The sequence below is a fragment of the Lagenorhynchus albirostris genome, chromosome 17 (assembly GCF_949774975.1).
Source record: "Lagenorhynchus albirostris chromosome 17, mLagAlb1.1, whole genome shotgun sequence".
Classification (NCBI taxonomy): domain Eukaryota; kingdom Metazoa; phylum Chordata; class Mammalia; order Artiodactyla; family Delphinidae; genus Lagenorhynchus; species Lagenorhynchus albirostris.
The window spans coordinates 79,862,351-79,881,349 of NC_083111.1; the positions used below are offsets into that span (position 1 = coordinate 79,862,351).

An 18,999-nucleotide genomic window follows, 5' to 3' on the forward strand; every position below is an offset into this window, starting at 1 on the left:
GAACCAGTGGGGACCTGTGGATGTGGCAGGACGTGGGGAGGTTATGGGGTAGCCGTCTGGGTGGCATGGGGTGGAGGCCCCTCCTACAGCTAGGAAATGCCCCCATTGCTCACCTGGCAGGGAGCAGGCATAGCGTGGACTTCTTGGTGGCCTCCCTCTGCCCCCTAGAAGTACAGCCCTGGGGGCTGGGTGGGCGTGAGATACCCCCCCCATGGGCTCCACCCCTCCTGATGTCACCGTGACTGGGGCAGCATCCTGGTGGGGGAGGGGCACGTGACCCTGATCTGGGAAGCAGGAACAGCCCCTCCCCCATGGTGGGGTTCCCACTTCCTCAGTGCTTTTGTAGGGCTGAGGATCCCAGGCCTGGGCCGGGTGGGCTAACTCGCTTCTTCGCTGGCTTCCTTGCGGAGGAAACAGGAGGAATTGAGCGCCGGGCTCAGTGGGGCTCTGGGCAAACCTGGCTGCCCCCCTGAGCAGGCTGGGGAGGGCACCAGGGGGCTGCTTAGGTTGAGGGCGGGCTGCAGAGGGCGGGGCTGTTTCTCTGGGGGTGGATGGGGGTGCGGTGGGCTCCCCATCCCCGCGAGGGAAGGGCCCTGGACCCCCTTTCCAGCCCACAGCAGGCAGTGCGGAGACGCGCCAGAGACCCGGGAAGCCTCCAGGCTGTCGCTCCGGTCCCCCACCCTCCCAGCTGCAGGGCCTGGGCTCTGGTGCCTCTGACCCCTCCCCGCTATCTCCGAGCTGGCCCCGCCTGCCCCTGCTGCCCCCGTCAGCTCTGGCTGCCAGCAGTTACAGGGCCCTGGGGACTGTCCTGCCCCCTGCGGGCCCCGGAGCCCGGCCCAGCAGGGGAGGGGGGCTCTCCTGCCCTCTTCCCGGGACCAGGGTGCCCGCCGTGACCACAGACTTGTGCCCCAGCCCCCCTGCTCAGCTGCCGGGGCCGCCCTGGGAGACGGGATCCTTCCGGGGCTGCCCCTGCCTGAGCCCCCGCCTCCCGGGCAGGCGGGTGGTTCCAGGGCCTTTGACGTGGGGAGGGCGGGAGGCCCGGAGGCTGGGAGGGAGGCCAGGCCGGGGATAAAGCTGGGCTGGGGGCCGGCCTCTGCGGACTCCAGGACTGAGGACGGAGGGTGAGTGTCCGCGGGCTCGTGGCAGGCTCGGGTGGGGTGGGGACCGGGAAGTGGGCAGACCCCAAGAGAGGGCGGGGCCCGGGGGTCCCCAGGCCTTCCTGTTCATGCTTGCAGCTCAGCTGGGAGCCTCAGTGGTTTCCTCCGTCAAATGGGGCGAGGGGTCCTTTTCCTTCCAGAGCCCAGACTGGCCCACGTGGGAATGTACACCCTCCTCCCAGGCTCTGTGACGTTGTGCAGCCCGGGCCTCCGGGTTCTGGTGCCCTGTGCCTCGGCGGTACAGGGGGAGGGTGACCAGCGGTCCTGGTCACACGGTCAGAGGTGGGACGGGGTCACAGTGCAGAGAAGGGACTCAGGCCCCGCCGGGGTCCAGCCTGGTTCTTCTGCCCCTTGGGTAGTGACCAAGCCTCCTCTGCACCCGTGTCCTCGTGTTAAACGAGGGTCACGATGCAGTGACCACACGGGTGATCACGTATCATCACGTTGGGGAGTGAAAGGAGGAGGTGCTGTGAATAACCACTCCTCGCCAGCTGGCGTGAAGGGAGCCGGGGCCACCTGGCCAGCAGGTGCCCTTGGAGGTGCTGCGGGGGCTGGAGAGGGCCCAGCCCCCAGGCAGTCTGTGGTTCGTGTGGCCATCAATGCAGATTCGGAGTTTGAGCCTCACAGCAACCTGTCGGCCGCGTTAAGTCCCCTCGTACAAAATGAATCCGTGGAGCTTCCAGGGACGCAGAAGCCCGGCCGATGAACAGAGGACCTCACCATCTGTTTGACCCTAACAGTCTTTAGGCTGTGTCAGAAAGCAGGTTCTCGACAGGTGGTAACGGCCGCCATTAATATTATTGTTAATAAGTGGTAGCCTAGATTGTCATCCATTGTTGTCTTGGGTTTTAATAACCCCCTGAGGGGGTTGGAAGTATCCCGCTTTCTAGGTCGAAGCAAGAGGTGCTGGGCTCTGAGCTGAGGGCCGGGAGCCTGGTGGCGGATGCTTGTGGCTGGGCCTCCTGGCATCCGTTCCCGCTGCTCTGAAGGCCTTGTCTGTATTAACACTCCCCCGGGCCCGGGCTCTGAATGGATGACGTTTGCATTGATTCATTGGGGGGAAGAGAAGGAACCCTGGGCTTCGAACCGGAAAACCGGGTTTCGGTGGCTCCGCTCCGCCTCTCTGTCTGGCTTCCGTGTGGAACGGGGCTCATAAGTCTTTGGCCTCTGATGGGGGTGTGTGTAGCAGTGAGGGTGACGGAGACAGCGGGGGTGGAAGGGGTCCTGCGCTGGCGAGCAGTGCTGGACGGGGCACGCTGTTCTCGCGGAGCTCACGGGGAGTCTGATGTGTCCCCGCTCGGGGGCCCCTGCCGTGGGTGTGGGTCCTGAGTCTCTGCCCAGAAGCCCCCTCCTCAGAGAGGCCTCCATGTCTACCCCCTTACCCCCCAGTCAATGTCCTTTCTGTCGACCTCAATCCACCGCCTGGTTGTGTGTCCCCCCACCGACCCCCACCCTGCCCTGAGGGTAGGGTCGCGAGGGTTCACTTACCCCGACCCCCAGTGCCCACACGGATGCTGGGTAGGTACACATAGGAATGAAAACCGAGGCCTGGAGGGCACCGAGGGCTTCCTGGAGGAGGAGGGCACCTTCACCTGGTCTTGTGGGTGAGGAGTGTCTGGGGGCATTTTGGGTCCCAGAAAGAAAAGGGAGATTGGAGGCATGAATCCTATAGCCCCCTCCTTCCCTCCGCCTACTGAGGGTAGAGGGGCGGGGCTGAAAATTCAGAACTTAGTTTTCTAGGCTATAGGGAGCCGTGGATGCTGTGTGGGCAGCAGCAGGGTGGGCGCCACCATATCATCTCCAGCCCCAGGCCAGGCCTCGCTGTGGCGACCACTCACTGGGGGTGGGGGTGGGGGTGGGGGAATGACATGGGGCCTTGATCCCGGGTCTAGTCTGGGGCTGGAGACCTCATCAAACCTGTGTTGAGCCTCCCTCTGAGATAAGAACACACGTGTCTCTTGCTACCCACCCTGGTGGGGAGGGTGGGCCAGCTGGTTGGATGGAGGTGGAAGAGAGAGAAGGGAGGGGTGGGGGGCTGGAGGTCCCTGCGATTCCCCTCCCCTGATGGGGGGCAGGGTGGGCGGGCCTCCTTTGAGGACAGCTCTGTGTCCCGAGTTTGGGTCTCAGGTGGGGTCCTGAGCTGCCTGGGGGTGCTGGGGTGGAAGGGGCATAGCAGCACGGGGGAGGGACCCGGGGAGGCAAGGCCCTGACATGAGGGACGGGGTCAAGGGCTCTGCGTCCAGCCTTGGAGGAGGCGGAGGCGGGTGGCCATGCTGAGACTGGAGGAGGGGGCGGCGTCTGCGCTCCGGGGCGAGGGTACCACAGGCAGTGCTGACGGCCGGGCTGTGGTGGTGCTCCGTGCCAGCCCTTGTCAGGCAGTTGCGGTCGTTTCCCTCTTTGCAGATGAGGAAACTGAGGCACAGAGAGTAACCGCGGAGGTCACCTGGTCAGTAAAGATTCTTGGAGGAGATGGTGTTTGATCTGGAGCTGGGGGAGGGGTGCTGCAGGGGAACCCGGCGTGGTCCCAGGGAAAAAGGCTTGCGGTCAAGTGCCTGGAATTCCATGGGAGCGATGCTCCCCCTGCAGGAGCCAGGGGAGGGGAGGCTGGGCCGCTGGCAGGTGTGGCCCAGGTGGGACCTGGGTAGCCCAGCGACAGGTGGCGCTGCGAAAATGCTCCGTTCTAACCCTGTGAGTGACAGCGCGGGAAGCTGAGGCACAGGGTGGAGGGAGGTCTCTGCGAGGAACCCAGGGGGCTTGGCTCCAGGGGCGAGGTGACCCCTGGCTCAGTAATGCTGCCTGCATGGGGGGCACCTCCACCCCCTCCTGGGGCAGCCGCAGTGTTGTAATCAGCCGGCCCGCCCATGCCCGTGGGAGGTGGCTTCTCAGGGTGGGGGTGGGTGGAGGGCGGTCAGCAGTCCCGTTTGGGGGTGGGCCGGCTTTATGCCTGTTCCGGTGACTTCTTCCCCTGTGTCCCCCAAGCTTAGCCCAGCACCCGGCACTGGAAGATGCTCAATGAACATTCGTAAGTTGGATGAATGAATGAATGAACGAACGGATGCTGGCTCCTCTGTCCCCCTTGGAGGGAGTCCTGAGCTCTGGGCCGGGAGCAGGGGAGGCCGCAGGGAGGACCCCGGTGGCAGAATGGGCCCAGAGCCAGTGCTGAGGCCTGGGTAGGGGGGAGGTGTGGGCGTGGGGCGTCTTGGGCAGTGATGGGTGCACAGTGGAGCTTCAAGCAGAGGCAGCCCAGGGGCGCAGTCCCCCACGTACCTGGACACCTGCGTGAGCTGCGGCCAGTGTGTCCCTGTGTGATGTCACAGGCGGCCTGGCCAGCAGTCGCCACACCTTCCAAGCCATCTGTGCCCCCAGCTGTAAGCCCCCGGCAGGAAGCTGGGTCTGGGAGGGAGGGGTGCTGTCTCTGACACCCAGGCGGGGGACCTCCCCCCAGCGGGGTGGAGGAAGGGGCACCTGCAGGGCACCTGGCCGTCCTGCTTCCCTGTTGCACCTCAGTTTCCTCGTCTGAGCGGCTGCATGGTGGCCACAGAGGCCTCGTTTTCCAGCCGTCAGTGCCTGTCCCTTTGTCCCCTCGACACCCCAGCAAGGCAAGGCTTGTCATACCTTTTGGTGAGGAGCCGGGGCTCCGAGGGGCAGGTGGTCACAGACAGCTTTGGGTTCAACCCCAGACCCACGAGCCCAGAGCTCTGCAGGCAGATCGGCCCTCGTCCTCCTGTCACTCCTCTGCTCCGCCCCCCTCCTCTGGCCCTACTCCTTTCCTCTCGTGCCAGGTCCCTTCAGGGGAGTGTCCAGGCCCAGCAGGGTGTGGCCAGGCCAGCTGAGGCCAAGGCGGGGAGGCCCAAGCCCTCGCCAGGACTGGGGCAAGGGCAGCCTGCAGAGTGGTAGCAGGCAGCCTTCACCACGTGGGTGCCGGCCAGGTGGGTACCATCGAGGCCAGGGATGCTTAGCGTGGGCCTGGCGGGCTTGGCGTGCCCATGGGGTTCAGGAGACCCAGGGTGCCTGATGGCAGCCAGGGTGGAGCACAGCGGCCTTGGCCACACTCACGACTGACCACGGAGGTGGCAGTTCTGGCTCCTGGGTCTGCACTGGAGCTGTGGCCGGCCCGGTCAGTGCTGGCGGCTGAGGGCACGTGCGGGCGGGCCACTTGGGTTGGCAAGTGGGTACCACGCCCCACGAGGCACCATCAAAGCCACGGTGTGGTGAGGGCGGCCCATGCAGCTCCCAGGGGCAGTGGTGGAGCTCCAGGGAGTGTGTTCGCAGCCCTCTTCCCCATCTCCAGATCCCGGAGGGTAGAACAGGTGCCTTCCCCGGCTGGAAACTCAAGCCTGCTCCCAACAGCTCTGCTTCCAGGTCACAGCCTGGGCGCCCCATGACCAGCTTGGAGCGGGCCCCATCGGAAGGTGTCTTCCCTTCCTGGCAGTGTCACCATTTATACAGGAGGCCTCAAGCCCCAGAGAGAGCAAGCATTGGCCCCGGGTTACACAGGGAGTCAGGGCAGCTGGTCAAGCCCTGATGATGAGGTTCCAGACACGAGGAGCATGCCTGTTCCCCTCGCCGGCCAGCTCCTCCAGGAAGCCTTCCCTGACCACCTGATCCTCCAGTTCTGCCCTTCACAGTGCCTGCTGTGTTGGCTTATTCGGCCCCAAAACTTTCCTGCCGCTGGTCCCCATCCCAGCAGGGGGCACTGAGGAGGCCCTGGAGGGAGGGGTTCATAACTCGGGGAGCTGCCCGAGGGTGGAAGGTGCTGCCCAGGAGCAGTGAGCACCCTGTCACCGGAGGTGTGCAGGCTGGCGATCAGATGGCGTAGTGACCTTTGAGTTTCCTCTGGACTTCAGGGGCTCGGATCCTGTGATGGGTTCTGGATGGCTCCCGGATCTGGACCTCTGCCCAGAACGTTGGGTCACTTGTTCCTTCCACAACAAGTGGGGAGCCCTCCTGGTGCCAGGCCCTGTGCTGGAGGTGGGTGGAGTCGACAGCCTCTGAACCCCTCCTCCTTCAGGACACACCTACCCTGGGGCCAGGACTCTCTGCTCGGAAGGCGTGTGGCTGCAGGGAGGCGGGGTGGGTGGGAGAGGAGGCGGTGGAGCTTGGGCAGCGATAGGGCTGGACCCTCGGTGCCACGGGTCCAGAGGCAGGAGGGTTCTGGCAAGGTTTCTTGGGGCATCAGCATGGACTCGGCCTGTGGGGTCTCCCCTCCCGGCCCCCGAGCAGCATGTGGACTTGGGCTCATCTGGGAGGGTTCCAGGAACGGCTCCTGCCTTGATAAAAATAGACTTCTCTGAAGGGCTTGGGACTCTGCCAGCTGCAGCAGGTGCCCCAGGCGAGGGTGGACAGGTTTGCAGCCTCGGCAGCACGGTGGGCTCTGGGTCCTGGGTGCAGTGGCACAGAGCTTGGTGGGACCTCTCACCTTGCACGGACGAGGATGCAGTGTGGGGCGGCAGAAGCAGCTTGCCCGGGGCTCCTCTCTCCCAGAGGGCCAGGGTCAGGATGAGCAGGGTCTCTGGGGCCCAGCAAAACAGTCCAGCTTGGGTTCTTCTGTTTCCTTGGGCAAAGCCCCTCGAACCCTCTGAGCTGCTGTTTTATTAATACAGTGTGGCCGACGTGTCTTGTTCATGGGACGCAGTGTCCAGCATGGTGTCTGAGGGGACAGACTCTCAGAAAGTGGTCCAGGTGGGAGAGTGGTGGGGCCCTGAGCTCCCACAGCTGGCCTTTAGGAAGAGGCTGCTGGAAGTGGGGACCTAAGAGCACTGGACTGGGAGTTCTGGCCCGAGCCCACCTTGGTTCCGGGTGGAGGAGCCCTTGCTGTGAGCCGGTGGGCAGGCCACCTGGCTTGCCTGGGAGGGGGCTCCGGCGGGCCTTCCTGCCCTGTACACAGCTGTCCTATCCTCACCTCCTCTGCCTGCTTGCCCGGCTGAGGGTGGGAAGAGTGCGGGTCCCGGCATGGCTGACACTCTCTGGGTATGTGTGTGGGGAGAGCCTGGGAGGGGGCCGTGCTCTGGGCTGGGCCCCTGGCCAGTTCCTCCCACCCCGCCCCTGCGGTGCTGACCGATGATTGCAGGGGCCAGGCTGGCTGTCTGGGAGCTGGGCTCAGAGCCGGGTTCCCAGCGAGGCAAGGCCTCTGGGGACCCTGTGTGCCGGGGCTCTCCCCACCCTGCTCCACCCCCTTCCGAGGGCCTCCGCCGGGGCCGGGGCAGGTACAGGGTTGACTGCGGCGCCAGGCTGCACTCTCGGGGCTCACAGGCTGGTGAGCATTCGTGTTCCTGACATGGTGCTTCCAGGAGGTGAAGCCAGGACCCTGCTGGGCGGGGCAGGCCCAGACCCAGGGAGGGCTTCCCATCACAGAGGGCCTTCTGGGGAGGGGGCGTCTGCACTGAGCATTGGAGGATGAGCCGGGATGTGGAGACCGCTCCCTGTGTGTCCGGGTGCTTCGGTTTCCTCACCTGCATACGGTGGGGTGGGGGGGCGGGGGGCGGGGCGGGGCGCCAGCGCCCGCCCAGGGGTGTGGTGAGGATTCAGTGAGGGACAGCAGCGTCTGGCAGGAGCTGCCAGGGCCACGAAGGGGGCACACAGTGGAGGGGCCCCCGGGTTTGAGGCTGGAGCAGGAGGGCTTCAGGGCCAGACCAGGTGGTGGGCCACCATCCTGTGGCTGTCACCCTCGGGAACCCACCTGGGCCACAGGCACCCTCCTTCCCATTTGCAACGTAGGGAGCTCGCCCTCTGGGCCTTGGCTCGTGCTGCGGTCCCGCCAGGAGCCTGGCTCCATGCTGAGCTCCTCACGACCGCAGAGCGAATCCTTCCTTGGAGAAGGAAGGCCATGCGGAGCCCCAGAGGGTTCAGGAGGGCGCCGGAGCCCGGCGGGAGGAAGGCGGGGTGCGCGAGCAGCGCCCCCGCCCTTGCGTTTCCCTTTCCTCCGCGGCGTTTCCTCTCCCGGCGCGGCCCTCCGCCGCCCCTTTGTTTGCCCTGCGCGCGGGCCGGGTCGTGGTTATATTTAGGCGGCAGGTGTGGGAGCCACTACAAGCCGGGTCGCTCGCCGGTCACCGGCCACGCCGCCCACGTGATGCCTGGGCGCTATAAATAGCCCCCCCGGCAGCCTGGCCGCGGAGCATCCGTGGGGAGGCCGGCGCGCCCCGCGCACTGGGTCTCACCCACCGCGTCCCGGCCCTGCCCGGCCTCGCGCGAACGGAGGCGGTGGAGGCGGGACGCCTGCGCGCCGGTGAGCCGGGGTGCGCTAGGGCGGGGGCCGTACCGGGAGGACCCCAGCCCCGCCCCGGGGAGGGGGCCGTATCCCTCGGAGCCAGCCTCCCCCGCCCGTCTTCCCCCCCCCCCCGCCCGTCTTCCCCCCCCCGCCCGTCTCCCCCCCCCCCCCCCCCCCCCCCCGCCCCCTCGCCCTGCTGCTCGAACACCGCGGGACAGGATGCCTGCGCCCATGGCGCCAGCCCACTGGTCCCAGCCCCGCCCACGGTGCTCCCATGCCCCCCCCTCCTTAGCTCTCCTGGGACCCCACTGAGCCGTGGTCCTCCAGCCTCCCCCCAATATCATACAGGGTCCGGGGTGCAGAGAGGCTGGCGCTCTCTGAAGCCCTCTGCAAACTCCAGCTTCTCAACCAGCTGTGCCACTGGGAAGAGCCTCCTGGACTTGAGATTGAGAACGCCCGCGGGGAGCACTTCCCGGGGCCTGGCTTGGTCAGGGCCCAGAGAAGGCCCTCCAGCTCTCCCTGGCTGGTTTATTCATCTGCAAACAGGGGCCAGGATGGGGCCTCCCCTAAGGGGTCTGGAAATAGCAGAGGGCTCAGAGCCGGCCCGGGTGGAGGCCGCTGGGGTCCCAGCCCAGCAGTGACGTGGGGCCGGTGGTAGGAAGGCCAGAGGGAGGGGCCTTGGGCTCCCAGAAGGGCTCCCGCATCATGGGGGGTGGCGGCCAGGAGCAGCGGCTGGTGGACTTGGGTCAGCCCTGCCTGGGGGCCTGCTCGGTGACCTCACCGAGGGGGTGTGGTTAGGAGGGAGGGCCCCTCCCTGGGGGGAGGCCGCAGGCCTGGTTGAGCCGCAGGCCTGGCTGCCTGGGGCAGGAAAGGGGGCTTTCACTGCTTTGCTCTCACCTGGGGGTGTGGGCCCTAGACATGGAGGAGACAAGTGGGGTGTGTGGCTAGAGCCCGACCTGGCCTGGGCAGTGATCTTGGTTCAGCCTCGGCCCAGACCCTGACCCCATTCTAGCTAGGGCCGGGCCCCCTGACCCCTGCCAACGGGTGACCCTTGAGGCTCACGTGGGCAGCAGTGTGGTGTGGCTCTGGGCCCTCAGCTCTGAGGGCCGTCCAGGGACACTGGCAGAAGAGCCAGGCCATGTGCCCTTGCCCCCGGGGTCTCCCCAGGTGTCCAGCAGCTATGCGCGGTGAGGTGGCGGGTCAGGCCCTTGGAGAGGCCTGTAGTCCTGTGGCTTCCTGGTAAACACGCACGCACACAGGAACAGCCCGCGGCCCAGGAGGGGCAGGTGTTTGTGTGCTGCTCAGGGCGCCCGCGGCTGGCTCCTTCCTTGCCTGTACTGGGAGCGAAGCTCGCTCTGGGGGGGTGCGGGATCCCTTCTCCCTGTCTTTTGCCCCCTCCCCGGGGATGCCCGCATAACCCTCCTAGACAAGGCACGGAGCAGAGCGTGAGCCTGGGAGCGGCGCTGGAGGCCCTCCACCGCGTCTGGGTCCCAGCTGCGGGCCCTGTCTGCACCCAGGTTGAGGTTCCAGGGGCCCAGCCGGCCTCGTGGGCAGCTGGGGAACGGGGTGCTGGGCGGGGCAGAGGTAAGAGTTGTCTGCCGCGGGGGATGGAGGACCTGCCGGGTGAGCAGGTGGGATTGGGCCAAGCCCCGTGGCCAGGGGCGTCTGCTGACCACTGGGTTGTGCCGGAGGGACCTTGACAGCATCTCGTTTGGCCCCTCACTGTACAGATGGGGAAACTGAGGCCAGTGATGTGCCCAAGTCCTCCCTGCCCGTCTGTGCGGGTGGGAGCGAGGCTGGCTGGGTGCTCCTGCTGAGGCCCCTGGCCCTGGCCCTTTGGGGCCTAGAGAGTGAGAGACAGGCACGAGGTGCTTGATGGCCGTCTCTGTGGCCCAGCAGCATCCCTCCTTGAGGCCTGTCACAGCGGGACCCCACTCCTGGCCACCTGCACTGTTACCATCTTGGCAAGCACCTGGTGGCCGTTCCTGGCCATTTGGCCCCTGTGGTCTGTCCCCGCTTCTCCGAGCTGCTGGGGGGCAGAGCCGCTTGTTTACCTCTGGTGCGTGGCCAGCCCTGTGGGCGAGTGGTGGACGGTGGCCCAGGGCAGAGGCTGACCAGAGCCGGAGGTTTCCCTGGGGAGCCCTTGAGAGATGCGTAAGGTGGTGCGTGGCTGTGAGTGAGGCTGCCACACCCTCAGCCCACTGTGCTCTGGCGCCTGGGCCTCTGCACCTGAGCCCCTTTCCCGGAGGACCGGCTGGCCCAGAGCAGTGTGGGCTTGGAAATGCCACAGAGGCCGGCGTTCTGCAGGGGAGGGGGTGACTGTCCCGGGGCGGGGGTGGACATCCTGGGGTGCCCGGGCTCAGAGGATGGGGGCTGGGCCTCTGTTACCACAGACTGCCCTGAAATCCGTGTGTCGGGGTTCAGCACGCTCCCGGGGGAGGGGTGTGTCCCTCCCTCCGTCCCTCTCTGCCCTGTCCTGGTGGCTGTCCTGTCACCTCAGCCCTGGGTCAGCCCTAGCAGGAGCCGTCCTTCCTTGTGCTCCCAGATGGGGAAACCAAGGCCCAGGGAGGGTGGCTCGCTCAGCGCGGCCTTGTAGCAGGGCCCGGGAGAAGCACCGGCCGGGACCCCTCCCGGGAGGTGGGGCGCCCGGGGACCCCTTCCCTTTTCATTTCTTCTTTTCCCTTCCTCCGCAGACGCTGCCTGCCGCTGACCAGCCCGGGATTTATGGAGAGAGCCTCAGAGGGCCACTCTGAGCGCCGCTGCGGCCAGCATTGCTGCCGCGCCTGCTGCTGAGACCCCACGCCTACGGCCCTCACCATTGCCCTCGCCCGCCCATGGCCCCCGCCGCCCGGCCCGGGGCCGGCTCTGCCGCCTGAGCCCCCTGTCCCCTTCCAGGACTCGCCGTACCCCGATGGGGTAACGTGACGGAGGCCTCGTGTCACAGCCGCCTGCTCCCACCCCAAGGCCGCCCCGTTGGTTCAGTTCGAGTTCATTCTTCCTTTGGTCCTTGGGGGTTTGGGGCCTTTGAGTGAAGGCGGCCGTCGACCTGTCCACGGATGCAGACGGGGCGTCCCCAGCGACAGGACAGCGCTGGCCACGGCCGCAGCGGCCGGACTCACTTTGGGCTTTTTAAAGATTTCTTTGCTGACTGTTTTTGGTTGTCGTTATTTTTGCTTTTGCCCCCTTGTAATTATCTAGCTCCGAGAGACGGGAGCTTGGACTGGTCCGTTTTACTTCCGGGGGGCTCTTTCGTTCCTTTTGTTTTTTAAAGATTTGGGTTTTTTTTTTAAAGATTTGGGTTTTCTTTTTTAATTATCCACCCGTTAATCCGGGCAGCATCCTCCCCCCTCCCAAGTATTTGCACAATATTTGTGCGCGGTGTTGGGGGGCAGGTTTTTAAAGAAGCATTTTCTCTCTCTGGGACAAGCACAGGGATCTCGTTCTCCTTGGGTTCTGGGGGGCTGCTGGGGCCTTCTCCCACCCGCGTCCCCGACCCTGCCTGCAGCCCCGTCCCGGGCGCCGCCCCGCCTTCGGGGTGCAGCCATGGCGCGGATGAACCGGCCGGCCCCCGTGGAGGTCAGCTACAAGAACATGCGCTTCCTCATCACGCACAACCCCACCAACGCCACCCTCAGCAGCTTCATCGCGGTGAGTGTCCAGCACGCCCGGCCGCGCGGCCGGGGGCCTCCCGAGGGCCGCAGAGTGAGACGCAAAGCTGTCGGCCCAGGGACTGCGCTTGGGAGCGGAGCTGCCAGCCTGGTTACAGGGTCCCCGGGGGGCACCCGAGGGTGTCCTTCCCGCAGAGCTGGTGGGAGGACTGCGGGGGTATCCGCTGGGCCCAATGGGGCCTGCAGGGTGGGCAGCGGGAGTGCACGCTGCACGAACAGAGGCAGGTTCCGAGGCAGGAGGAGAAACGGGCCTCGCCTCCTCGGGACGTCACCTGTGGCCGGCGCAGTCCTGAGCCTTTGCTGGCCGTTTGGCCTCTGTGCGGAGGCTGAGCGAAGGAGGAGGGAGGGTCCCCCACGTGAGGACTGGCTGCTTCAACAGCCTGGACACAGGTGGTCGCAGGGCACGAAGGCCAGCTGCACGGCCAGCCCAGGCCACAGGAAGCCCACCTGTGGGGGAGTGGTGGGTGGGGAGTGGCGGTGGGGGAGTCCTTGGGTTGGAACAGGCCGGCTGCGGGCTTCAGGCCACAGATGTCTGTGTGAGGAGGGGCTGGGCGGGAGTCCGAGGCGGACCCGGGAGAGAGTGACCGCCGGACCCTGGGAGCCAGCAGGTTGAGGTGTGCGCTGCTCGTGGCCGCAGCAGGTGGGGCCAGGTGTGTCTGCAGAGCCTGCAGCTCTCCACCTGGCCCCTGCAGGAGACTGGCCTCTGTAGTGCCCCTTCCTGTGTGCAGAGCCTGTGGCTGTGTGCAGGGCCTTTGTGGCCTCAGACCTCCAGCCATCCCCTCTGCAACATGAGATAAGCTCCCTTGAGCGCTTGTCATGGTTGAACAGGGGCCTGGGCACGAGGGGACTTCAGCAACTCCGTAGAGAGAGGCAGTGGGCACCCTGCCATTGGGGGACCTGGACCCTGGATGTTGAGGTGGGACCCTGTAGGGGAGGGCTGTCCCCCCGTATAGCCTGTGATTAGGGTCAGGGCTGGGTGTGACCAGGATTAGGGCTCAGTGTGTGATGGAGGGTCAGGACTCAGCGTGGGAGCAGGGTCAGAGCTCAGTCAGTCACTAGAGGCGGGGCTCAGTGTGTGACCGGGGGCAGCGCTCAGTCTGTGATGAGGGTCAGGGCCCAGCCCTGGGCCGGGTGGAAGCACCCTCGGCTGCAGGCACAGAGGGATCTGAGGTACCCCTTTGGCCTCAGAGCCCTGCACCACCGCCCCCTGCTCCCCGCATTCTCAGAATAGCTCTGTGCTGTCCTCACTGGGTCCAGTGTCCCCGTCGCATGATGAGCAAGGTCCAGCAGCTGGTTCCTCACTGCTCCTAAAATAGCTGCTGGGAGCAGGTCGGGGTGGGTGCAGCCGCGGCACGTGGACCCCGTGGAGTGTGGAGCCCTCCGCCCCAGCGTATAAATATCCCTACGCCTGGCTGTGACCTTCTCCCTGGCAGCCCGGGGCTTCCCCGCTGGTGTGCAGGGCCTGGCTCCCTCCTGGCTGCCATCTGGGCAGGCGCCTGCCCTCCCCGCCCCGAGGCCTGCCCCGCCGAGACGCTGAAAGCCCCTGTTCGGGGTCTGGCTGTGCCCCTTGACTGGACTTGTCCCTGCAACCCTGGCTGGGAGGGCTGCCCAGAGCAGGGACCGTGCAGGGGCTCGTGTGTGGGCTGGTGGTGTCCTATCCCTGCCTGGGGACCCAGGATCTTTGCCTGGAAATTGCTGATGTGATCTGGGGCCCTGAGCACCCGAGAGGAGGGAGGTAGTGCTAGGAAGCTGGCTCCCGGCTGGGTAGCCACGATGGCAAGGAGGGTCGGTGGGGACACCCTCCCTGCTGCTGGGTGGGCCCAGGGACAGTTGCCCCAGGAGCATCAGGAAAGACCGTCCCACCCTCGGCAAGTCACTGAGCCTGAAAGTCAGTGAGCCACTGGAGATTCACGCTGGGTGCCAGCCTTTCTGCCCAGTCAGGGGGTCCCCAGCCCTGAGCCCCGCAGTCCCGGCTCAGCCCTGCCTTCCTTCCCCTGCCAGGACCTGAAGAAGTACGGGGCCACCACCGTGGTGCGTGTGTGCGAAGTGACCTACGACAAGGCCCCGCTGGAGAAGGACGGCATCACCGTCGTGGTGAGGCTGCCGCGCGGGGCGGGGCTGCAGGGGGCTGGGGCGCCGCACCGGGAAGCAGGCATGCGTGGCCTCTCCGCGTGCACCCTGCTGCGCCCCCCTCGCCGCGTTCGTGCCCGGGCCTCACCTCTAAGGGTCTGGGCTGCCTCAGGGGCGCACCTCTGTCTCCCTGCCTGGTGTTCGGGGCCCTGTCGCCGGGCAGCGGGTGCCTCCGGGAGGGTGGGCTGGGGGCACCTGGCGGGCCCCTGGGGAGGCTCTACCGAGGTGGTGGGGAGGGACCCTGGGGGCTGTTTCCTTGGTCCCTGGTGCTGGGGACCTGCGTCTAGGCGGCAGGCCCTGTGGGATGGGCCACGGGTTTCCCGGTGCCTCGACCAGAGCCCTGGGGCCAGCCCTCTGGGGAGGACGCCGAGCCAGGCGACCGTGGTGAGAGTGGTGGCAGGGTCGGAGCCTCAGGGTCAGACGGGCCTGCCTGAGTCCCGCCTCTGCCCCTTCCCCGCTGAGTGACCCCAGTTTCCTCACCTGTAGAGCGTGGGTGCTTGAAAGGCACCAGGTGAACGTGGTAAAGCGACCCGTGGCACAGGGAGTCCGCAGCCTTTCGCACCCCTCTCACTGCAGCAGGAAGGATCTGAGTTAGACTTACAGCCGCCAGGCAGACCGGTTTCCTCCAGGGGTTGCTGAATCTGGAGTCCGGCAACAGGATTAGGTGACCCGGGGGCCTAGCCTTGGTGGGCACATGTGGCTGCACTCAACGGCACTAAGTCTGCTCCACTGGGACTTAAGTGCTTCCATCCTCACTGGGCCCGGCCTGCTCTGTACAGCTGTGCTGGGGGCTGGGGACACAGACAGGCACATGTCACCATGTTTGTGGGCCAGACCCCTTGGGCCTCCTGACCCAGAACCTCTCAGGCTGGGTGAGGGTCAGGCTTTGACCCCAGAATCGCAGTGTGGGCTGATGGGGAGCGGGGTAGGGCTCCCGGGGCTCCTTGAAGAAAAGAGCAGGGTGTTCCGGGGAGGCTTCCTGGAGGAGAGGGCAGCTGAGGGAGCGGAGAGGATGAAGAGGAGCCTCGCAGTTGGGGAGCTCCCTGGCCCTGTGCCCTGGCCCTCACCTCGTGGGCTCCCGACATCCTCTGTGCTTCCCGAGAGCCCGTGGGCAGGCCAGCCTGTGCCCCTCACCCCACCTTCAGGTGTGGAGGGCCCTCACGGGCTGCTTTCTTCCGCAGGACTGGCCGTTTGACGACGGGGCGCCTCCGCCCGGCAGAGTGGTGGAGGACTGGCTGAGCCTGCTGAAGACCAAGTTCTGTGACGACCCCGGCAGCTGCGTGGCTGTGCACTGCGTGGCCGGCCTGGGACGGTGAGCTGGCGGGGCGGGGCAGCCGGCTTGAACCCGGGGACCCTGTGGCCTGGCTCCCTCTCGGATGTGGGTGCTGACCTCCTTCCTTGGAAGTTCCCAGACCTGGGTGGGGAGGAAGTCCTTCCCAGAGTCTGACCCTGCTCCCTCCTGCTGTGGTTGGCACTGTGCACTTGAGCAGGAAGGAGCTGCCAGCCCCGCCCCTCTCCAGGCACAAAGGCCCGGCCCCCAGCAGATAGCCTGGGTTTCACTGACGGACCCAGGCGGTGGAATCCCCGTTTGCAGAGGGACTGGCTGAGTGGGGTTGATAGCCAAGAGTCAATCTCTTATTCACAACCAGACCTAAGCCCAGCGCTTTACTCTCCCTCCTTCAACCCTCCCGCCAACATATTTACACACAAGGAGCCTGAGGCACAGAGAGGTTGCCTGGCTCACCTGAGGTCACACAGCAGGGTCGGGAGGAGCCTGTGCCCTCCACAGGGGAGGGCAGGGCACTGGGGGAGTCTGGGCAGCCCTCAGGCCCCAAGGGGGAAGGCATTGCTCTGTGTCTTCAGTAGGTGGCCTGTAAGGGGAGGGCTTGGGAGTAGAGGCTCGGATGTGATTTCGTTCTGCCGTCTGCTCTAGGGCTCCGGTCCTCGTGGCTCTGGCCCTCATCGAGAGTGGGATGAAGTACGAGGACGCCATCCAGTTCATCCGACAGTGAGTGGCCGGTGGGGGAGGGCGGTGGTGAGCGCTCAGGGGTCCGGGTTGAGGGGGCCCTTATCCTGTGCTCCCCGCCCCGCAGGGCCCAGTGCCCTGCCAGTGGGCACTCCTGACCCCTGGCCCCGGGGTGTCCTCTGAGGCATCCCCCGGTCCAGTGCAGCCTCCTTTTGTGGTACCAACGTACCGCTCAGGCCGCCTGGCCCTGACTGAGGACTGGTGTCTGAGTGTGGCCTTCTCCCCTGGCTGGGAGGTATGAGTGAGGAGAGGCTCCAGTGAGGGCCTGGCTGGTCCCACCTCAGTGGCCCGCGGCTCCCTCAGCCTGGGGCGCAGGGCAGTCCAGACAGGCTGGGCTGCGCTGAGTAACGAGCAGGCCCGCGTAGGGAGTTGTGGCAAACAGCTCTTTAAGCCTCCAGCACTCCTGATGAGGGGTGTCATTCTCCTTACCTGGGAGAGGAAGGACCCCCAGAAGCCATCCAGCCCAGGCCCTCTGTGAAAGGAACCTCCTGTGGCACCTGCCCACCTTCCCCAACACCCCAGGGACGACTGACGCATGGCGGTCTTTCAGAGCTGCCCTTCCGAAGCCCTGGCCCCTGGGGCCTCTGCCCCAGCTTCTCAGCCCCCATGGGGGTCTCCCCCCTCCCCCTCCTCGGGTGGGGGGCTCCTGTCTCTACCACTGCTCCCGGGAAAAGAGCCCTGGTGGTGCAGGGTCTTGGGGTGTCAGCAGGGACAGTGGGGCGGATGGCAGAGGACCTGGGCCTGCACTGGGCCTGCCCCCGCCCCCAGCCCAGCCGCTGTGTGCGTGCGTGCGTGTGTGCGTGCGTGCGTGTGTGAGAGAGGCACGCACGCTCTGTGCCTGTGTGTGTTCTTGTGCTGCTCCCCCAGTGGCGGCTCCCAGGGCACAGCCACCTTTCTCCCAGAGGCAGGCTTGTTTGCCAGCCAGACAGCCAGGCCTGCGCGCACCCGTGGGAGCTCAGGCCTCCTCGGGAGCCCGGCGCTCCTTCACACACGCGCGCACACACAGGCACAGGCTGCTTCTCTCCGTGAGCCTGTGTGCAGCTCTGCAGATCCAAGGGGCACCAGGGCGAGGGCCGGGCCTTCCCCGGAGCCCTTCCTGCACCCGCCTCGTTGGTGGTTCCCCAGCTTGAGGCCCGAGGCCCGTGACTGGGGGCTGGGCCCAGCCCGGTGACTCGGAAGCACAGGCTGGCACCTCCCCCGCTCACGTTTCCTTGGCCAGAGCAAGTCTGTGGCCACGTCTGAGGTCACGGGCGGGTGGGGACAGATGGCCCCCAGAAGCGTCCGGTGGGCAGCCCTAGGTGCCCTCACACCTGGGCACCTGAGGTCCACCTCCCCTCTCCTCTACTCCCCCTCCCAGCCAGCCGGGCTGCCCGGGCTCCACCCCTGCGGCCTCTGGGGTCCCAGGGCCTGGGGGTGAGGTGGTACCCAGGTAGACACGGGGACCTGTGGGTGGGGTCAGGGAGCCAGCCTGGAGGAGGTGATAGCCAGGTGAGTCGAAGGCCCGCAGCGGTGACTGCAGGTGATGGGGGAAGGGTGATTCTGGCCGCAGGAGCAGCCCAGGGAAAGGCCTAGAGGCGGGACGGGCTCGGCTGGCTACGAGGACCCGCTCCAGCCCCACTGGACTCTGGTGCCTCGAGGCCCTGGGGCAGGGCAGGTGGCCGAGCCCGGGTCCCGCCTGATCCCCCCCCCGTTCCGTCTGCCCAGGAAGCGGCGTGGAGCGATCAACAGCAAACAGCTCACCTACCTGGAAAAATACCGGCCCAAGCAGAGACTGCGGTTCAAGGACCCACACGCGCACAAGACCAAGTGCTGTGTCATGTAGCTCAGGACCCTGGCGCCCTGGCCTCGGGCTCAGCGGGGCTCCACCTCCCTCCTCTCCAGATGCCTCAGCACACCCGCCACCAACGGTCCGGCCCGCCCCACGCGCCCTTTGCTGTCTCCTGTCACCGTCCCCCTGCGTCTCTGTCCACACGCGCGTGCAGGTGTGTGTGTGTGTGTGCTCGCACCACTGTCTGGTCCATCCTTCCTTTTGTCTACATGCCCCCGTCTGTCTCTTCCTCTGTGCCCCGTGTGTCTCTGTCTGCGCCCTCGGCTCCTTCTGTCCCTTCGAGGCTTAATTCCCCCTAATCTCCCCCTCACCCTGTGTCCCTGGCTCTCCCGCCAGTGCCCTGCCCCTGCTCCTGGGCGGCTCTCCTCTTTGGCCCGTTGGTTTGGGGGCTGGTGTATTTTTTACCCACTGGGCCCGGCTCCTCCTCTGCAGCCCCTCACCCTGAGGTGAGGCACCTTAAATTATTTGGTCTGGGGCGGTCAGATGTTCTGGACACTCGAAGGCAATAAAACCGGACCCTGTGGCTGTGTGTGTTTGGTGGGGGCCAGGCGGCCTCGAGTGGGCAGGCGGGGCCCCGGGAAGGCCCCTGAACAGGACGGGGCCGGCAGCCCCTCCGGCCGGCTGTGCTGGGGCGCCCCCTGGCGTCCACGCTGGGTCCTTGCGCTCCCTGGCTTAGGGGCAGGGGCCATCCCAGATAGACCGGAGCAAGGGCTGTGGCCTGAGCGGGCTCTGCCCAGTTGCCATGGTGCTGTTTCAAGGCCGGGTCACCGGCATTGCTCCTGTGCAGGACAGGGTGGGTCATTTGGTAATTCCTCAGGGCTTGTGTCCAGTGGGATGGCTGCGCTGCCCCCACCAGGTGTCCTTAGAGGCCCAGAGCAGGGAGCGGGTGATGGTGGCCGACTGGGCCTGCCGTGATAGGTCAGAGTGTGTGTGGGAGGGCCAGGGTCTGCCTGGGGGCATGGGTTGCCCTGCTCCCAGCCTCC

General features: G+C 66.3%; 1 protein-coding gene and 1 long non-coding RNA gene across 4 annotated transcripts; both read left to right on the top strand.

Moving 5' to 3' along the window:
* Window positions 1-1,006: 1,006 nt before the first annotated feature.
* PTP4A3 (protein tyrosine phosphatase 4A3) lies at window positions 1,007-18,159 on the top strand. 3 transcript variants are annotated; one of them, XM_060127420.1, is made up of 6 exons: window positions 1,007-1,121; window positions 11,058-12,012; window positions 14,034-14,126; window positions 15,344-15,474; window positions 16,096-16,170; window positions 17,893-18,159. In XM_060127420.1, the coding sequence occupies exons 2-6, from the start codon at window positions 11,908-11,910 to the stop codon at window positions 18,008-18,010; spliced, it is 522 nt and encodes a 173-aa protein (XP_059983403.1). In that variant the 5' UTR covers window positions 1,007-1,121; window positions 11,058-11,907; the 3' UTR covers window positions 18,011-18,159. The 3 variants fall into 3 exon arrangements, with proteins under 3 accessions (XP_059983403.1, XP_059983401.1, XP_059983402.1); XM_060127418.1 differs by lacking the exon at window positions 1,007-1,121 and adding an exon at window positions 8,250-8,382; XM_060127419.1 differs by lacking the exon at window positions 1,007-1,121 and having other exon boundaries at window positions 10,775-12,012.
* Window positions 3,571-6,163, top strand: LOC132508137 (uncharacterized). Its single transcript, XR_009536448.1, has 3 exons — window positions 3,571-3,603; window positions 4,137-4,179; window positions 4,940-6,163. It is a non-coding gene; the product is annotated as an uncharacterized LOC132508137 (long non-coding RNA).
* Window positions 18,160-18,999: the final 840 nt, after the last annotated feature.